Source organism: Tupaia chinensis, unplaced genomic scaffold (genome assembly GCF_000334495.1).
Source record: "Tupaia chinensis unplaced genomic scaffold, TupChi_1.0 Scaffold000238_1, whole genome shotgun sequence".
NCBI lineage: Eukaryota > Metazoa > Chordata > Mammalia > Scandentia > Tupaiidae > Tupaia > Tupaia belangeri.
The window spans coordinates 2,296,698-2,301,412 of NW_006159716.1; the positions used below are offsets into that span (position 1 = coordinate 2,296,698).

General features: G+C 53.1%; 1 protein-coding gene across 1 annotated transcript in view; it reads right to left on the reverse strand.

The window, feature by feature from the left end:
• Nucleotides 1–6: 6 nt before the first annotated feature.
• Nucleotides 7–4,715, reverse strand: part of BYSL (bystin like) — a 12,975-nt gene continuing 8,266 nt past the window's right edge. The window contains exons 3-7 of the mRNA XM_006148578.3: nucleotides 3,050–3,188; nucleotides 2,405–2,538; nucleotides 1,400–1,560; nucleotides 1,121–1,223; nucleotides 7–476 (exon numbers count right to left, since the gene is read on the reverse strand). Coding sequence (XP_006148640.1) covers nucleotides 131–476; nucleotides 1,121–1,223; nucleotides 1,400–1,560; nucleotides 2,405–2,538; nucleotides 3,050–3,188 — 883 coding nt within the window. The 3' untranslated portion in view covers nucleotides 7–130. The remainder of the gene's footprint in view (nucleotides 477–1,120; nucleotides 1,224–1,399; nucleotides 1,561–2,404; nucleotides 2,539–3,049; nucleotides 3,189–4,715) is intronic.

The following is a 4,715-nucleotide window of genomic DNA, read 5'->3' on the forward strand; positions in this document are numbered from 1 at the left end:
CACAGGTAGCCCAGTGGCCTGTCACCACCCTGGCTGTCTTCAGCCATAAAGACTCAGTGTCATCTTGAGTCACCAACAAGGGTCCTGGTGACCTCCCATGCCTCTCGGACCAGGAAGGGTGACCTTTTCCTCATTCCATGGCAACGGGAACATCTTCCACATCTCGGGGGACCGCACTCTGGAGCTCCCGCCTGATTTCAGGGGACAGCTGAGCATGGGGCTGCAGCCGTAGCAGCTCTAGGAGGGCCTCCTTCTGCTCTGCGGCCAAGTCCGCCTTGTAGCGCTGGACCAAGGTCAGGAGGCACTGATGCCAGAGCACGGGCAGCTCACGCTTCTCCGTCCGGAAGCCCAGGAAGTGGAAGACCAGGGCGTCCAGCACCCGGTAGGGCAGCGCGTACTTCTTATCCAGCAGCAGCCGCAGGAAGATGCTGTTGGCGCCGCTGTACTCCATCTCGGCAATCTTCAGCATGGCTGCGCTGGTGGGAGGGAGGCGGGCCGGTCATGGGGAAGTCCTGGAGGAAGGCCCTGCTTCTCCCTCCTTGGGGCTGTTTCCCTCTTCTCTTTGGTGGCCCTTTCACTGTGGCATCCCTTAGGGGGCCACTACAAGCCACCTCCTCACCTACTCTATCTTACACCCCAGCTGCCTCCTCCACACAGGTCCGTCTTAAACCTCTGCCTATGGCTTAGAGTTTTGTTTTTTTAAAGTAGTTTTATTTTTTAAATTTTATTTCTTTCAATTTACTATAGGGCACATACACTCACCAGAGGGAGGGAGAGAAAGCAAGCCGCCAGGTCCGGGACTCAAACCGTGGTAAGACATATGGGAGGCCAGCACCTAAACCACCACGCCACATGCGGGCCCCTCTGCCTTAGACGTCTAGTCTCGGTAGCCCACTCCGGGATATCCTGGTCTGGACACCTCTGCCCAGCCCACTTTGTTCCCGTGCTCCCCATTCAGTTGCGGAGCTACACGTGCCAGGCACCGGGAGCCTGTTCCCGTAGCACTTACACTCGAATGGAATACACTAGACACATCCACTGCCTTAGACACGCCCCACGCCCAGGCCCGTTCCCGGCGGCTTCCCACCCCCGGGAACCCTACTCTCTGGGGTTCCGTTACCTGGAGTGCAGGACGGGGATGGAGCACTTGGTGATAATGCTACCCACAATGATGGCTTCCCGGAGGGTACAGGTGCCTGACTCGCACAGTGGGATCAGGATCCCTGGGGAGGGTCAGAGAACGGACACTTCGAACTCAGGATGAGAAAAAGGTACAACATGGCACACCCCTGCCCACCCAGGGCCGGTCACTGGAACTTGGCCGGAGAGCGAGCCACGTTCACATCCGGTCACCTGCAGGAGCTCCAGCCCCTCCTCTCCCCTGCCTCTGGGATCCCACCTTTGAACCAGGCTCCAGGCTTGAATAGGGCCTTCTTGAGCGCCATGTAGAGGTGGAAGTTGAGTCTTTTGTATTCGGCGATGTCATCTCGTACCCGTGGGAGCAGGACAAGGTTGTAGAAGCGCTGGGCCATGCGTTCCTTCAGGTTAGAGGCAAAAATCCTAGTTCGGAATGAGGGGGAGTCTCAAGTCACCTGGTAGTCTGGACTTGTTCCTACATGGCCAACCATGGTTCGAGTCCCGGACCTGGCGGTTTGCTTTCTCACCTCTTCCCCACCCCTCTCTGGTCAAATTAAAAACAAGTAGTAAATAAATAATACAGTTAAATAGAATAATTCGATCAATCAATGCCACCACAGATGGTGCATGCAAGAGATGTTAAAGTGAGATATGGAACCCTTCTCTCAGTGAGGGCTGTGGGGGTGCTGTGGCATGCAACACCCAGGTCAGCATGTGTATGTGTGATGGTAGGGGTGCGGGGGGACAGAACACACCCAAATGGGGAGCGCTGTCTTTAGAAGAACTACTTAGCTGCTTCTCTTCTTCTGCCCATCAGGGATCCTCCCTACCCTGCAGTCACCAGGGACGAGGGAGCCACAGACTCCTAAGGTATCTCAGTGGCTACAGGTTGGGTAGCCCTTATCCACAACGCTTGGGACAAGTAGTGTTCCAGATTTCACATTTCTTAAAATTCTGGAATATTTGCATACATGTAATGAGATAGTTTAGGGATGGGAGCCAACTCTAAACTTGATCACTCACTTTTGTTTCAAGTGTACCTTATATAAATAGCTTAAAGATCATTTTATTTAATAATTTTGTGCATAAAGTTTGTATACAATGAACCATCAGTAAGCAGAGGTGCCATTTTGGTGCTCAAAAAGTTTTAGATTTTGGAATATCCCAGATTTTAGATTAGGGATATTCAACATATAAGCATCTCCCCTAGAAATTTATCACAGGAGGTGCCCAACTGGGCCTTGGTTCCCAACCCCACCCACTCTACCTGGTGGCTTGGTACATGGCGGCTGCGGTCCAGGCCTCAGGCTCTGTGACGTACAGGATCTGCTCCCAGTTGGAGAGCGCAGGGATGATCTTAAAGGCTTTGGGCAGTTTCCCACTGCGGTACTTGGATAACACCTGGGGGTGATGGAGGTGAAGTCACCATCAACGCACAGCACCTGCCGGGCCGGGTACATGTCTGGGTGCTCCTCGTGTAGTCCTTACGACGGCTCCACAAGGAGGTGCCGTGGTTAATCCCGACTCCTTCCCTCTTTGGCTTGTGCTGAAGTTTCTATTTCTTTCTTCAATGAGTGAGAAAGATGGAGAGGAAGTACCCCCAGTGGGGTCTCTCCGCTGCACCCCACCCCTAGCTTCAGCCAGCTGGAGCACGCAGATGCCTCTAGAGTACTCAGGGAGGTCTCTAGACACTGACCCTTCCCCGTGGCTCAGCCTTGCAGTGTTGTGTTTTACCGCTGCAGCGCTGCCTGGCCCTCGTGTTCACTTTACACACGACCACAGCGCTCATTAACTTACCCAAGGTGGCCACACACCCTGACTCACGTCTCACGAGACACAGGCACCATATTCTAAAGTGGGAACCCACAGCCCGGCCAGGGCATTCCATCAGGGATCCCCTCTTAGCTCTTACCTCCCGGACCCCTCTATAGACCTCCAGGACCCGGGGGTCCAGCTGGGGCATAGGGAAGCCCGACACCTCTGACATGACCGTCTCAACCTCTGTCTGCTTCTCGGTTAGCTTCTCCATGATGATGTCAGCCAGGGTGCGCCTAAAAGGGGAGGTGCCAACAGAAAGGGGCGGGAGGGAAGTAGAGCTGGGGTCACAGCTCAGAATGCCCCAGACTTCCCACACAGTTCCTTGTGAGCACCCACAAACTGTGATCTGGTCCTGGTCGCAGCCCCCTTCTGTGCCCACCCACCACAGAACCGCTGTAGGGTACACGGCAGTAGAAACTCATTTCGTTTAGAATAGAGCTGGCGGTTATATGGAGGTTATCAACCTGGACTCTTGGGCCAGCCAGTGGTGGGGCAGTAAGGCAGCTGGATCTCATGTGGCTGACTACGCAGCCTGAAAAACAGGCCAAGCATGTCTGTGTGCATGTGTGCACACATGTGTGTGTGCACATGCCCAAAATCCCGAAAGGAGGGAGAGATGAAGGAAGAGGGATGGTGGGATGACCACTTCCCATGGGAGGTGCTTTCTCATCCCCTTCCCTAATCTTTTATTAGTGAGTACACACAGCCTCTGGCAAATTAAAAAACAAAACTGAAAAAGAACCCAGACCCTTCTATCAGTTTGCCCACCTTCGAATCTTGGCTCTTCTCCCTGTTATGTCTGTGAGCATGTCACTTTGCCACCTTCCCTGTTTCCTCACCTACTCATCAGGGATACTGTACGGGCTCAGTTAAAGCAAGTATGCTTCCTTGGAGCTACCGGCATGCAGTGAGCGAGTGACGGGCGCTGCCTATTTCAGACGCGCCCATCATGCACCGGCAACATGCTGAGGCCCCTCCAACCACCAGTTCTGGTCTGAGCTCTCCACAGTGCCGGACACTTTCCCGGTTAGCTACCAAGATACCAAGGGGCTGAGATCATTAGGGAGAGACGATGCCAGAAATGTCCCCCATTTGAACTCACTAAAATGACAACCTATGGAACTATTGTAAGACTGATTATAACAGCCGGAACAGAGCCTCTCAGACTTCTTAAAGAGAGTATATCAAATATTCTTTTTTCAGGGTAGGGGAGATGCTAATTATTTTTAAGTTTTTTTTTTTTTTGCCTGAGGGCATGTGTGCTCGCCCGAGAGAGACAGAGACTGTAAGAGGAATAGTGAGAAATTCCCCCCCAGGGGGGATGGCCACACTGCAATCCCTTCACCTCCCATGATCTAGGGCGCGCACACGCATACCCAATGTTATTTTCAAGCCACCAGGTCTGGGACTCAAACCATGGTTGGCCACATGGGAGTCCAGAGATGTAACTGCTATGCCATCTGCTAACCATAACCATTATTATTAAGGACTCTACTTCTTTATCTTCTCTCTCTCTCTCTCTCTTTTTAATTTGCCAGATGGCACATGAGCTCACCAGAGGGGAGAGGGAAAGGAACAGAAAGGAAGCACCTCCCGGTGGGGCCTGGTCGTGCCATAATCCCTTTCCCTCTGTCTCTAGCTCCTTCTGGGATTTCAGACATGCACAGGCCCCTGGCTTACTTCTTAAGCTGCTGGGTCCAGGACTCAAACTGTGCAGTTGGCCGTGTGGGATCCGGCTATCTTAAACATGATGCCATGGA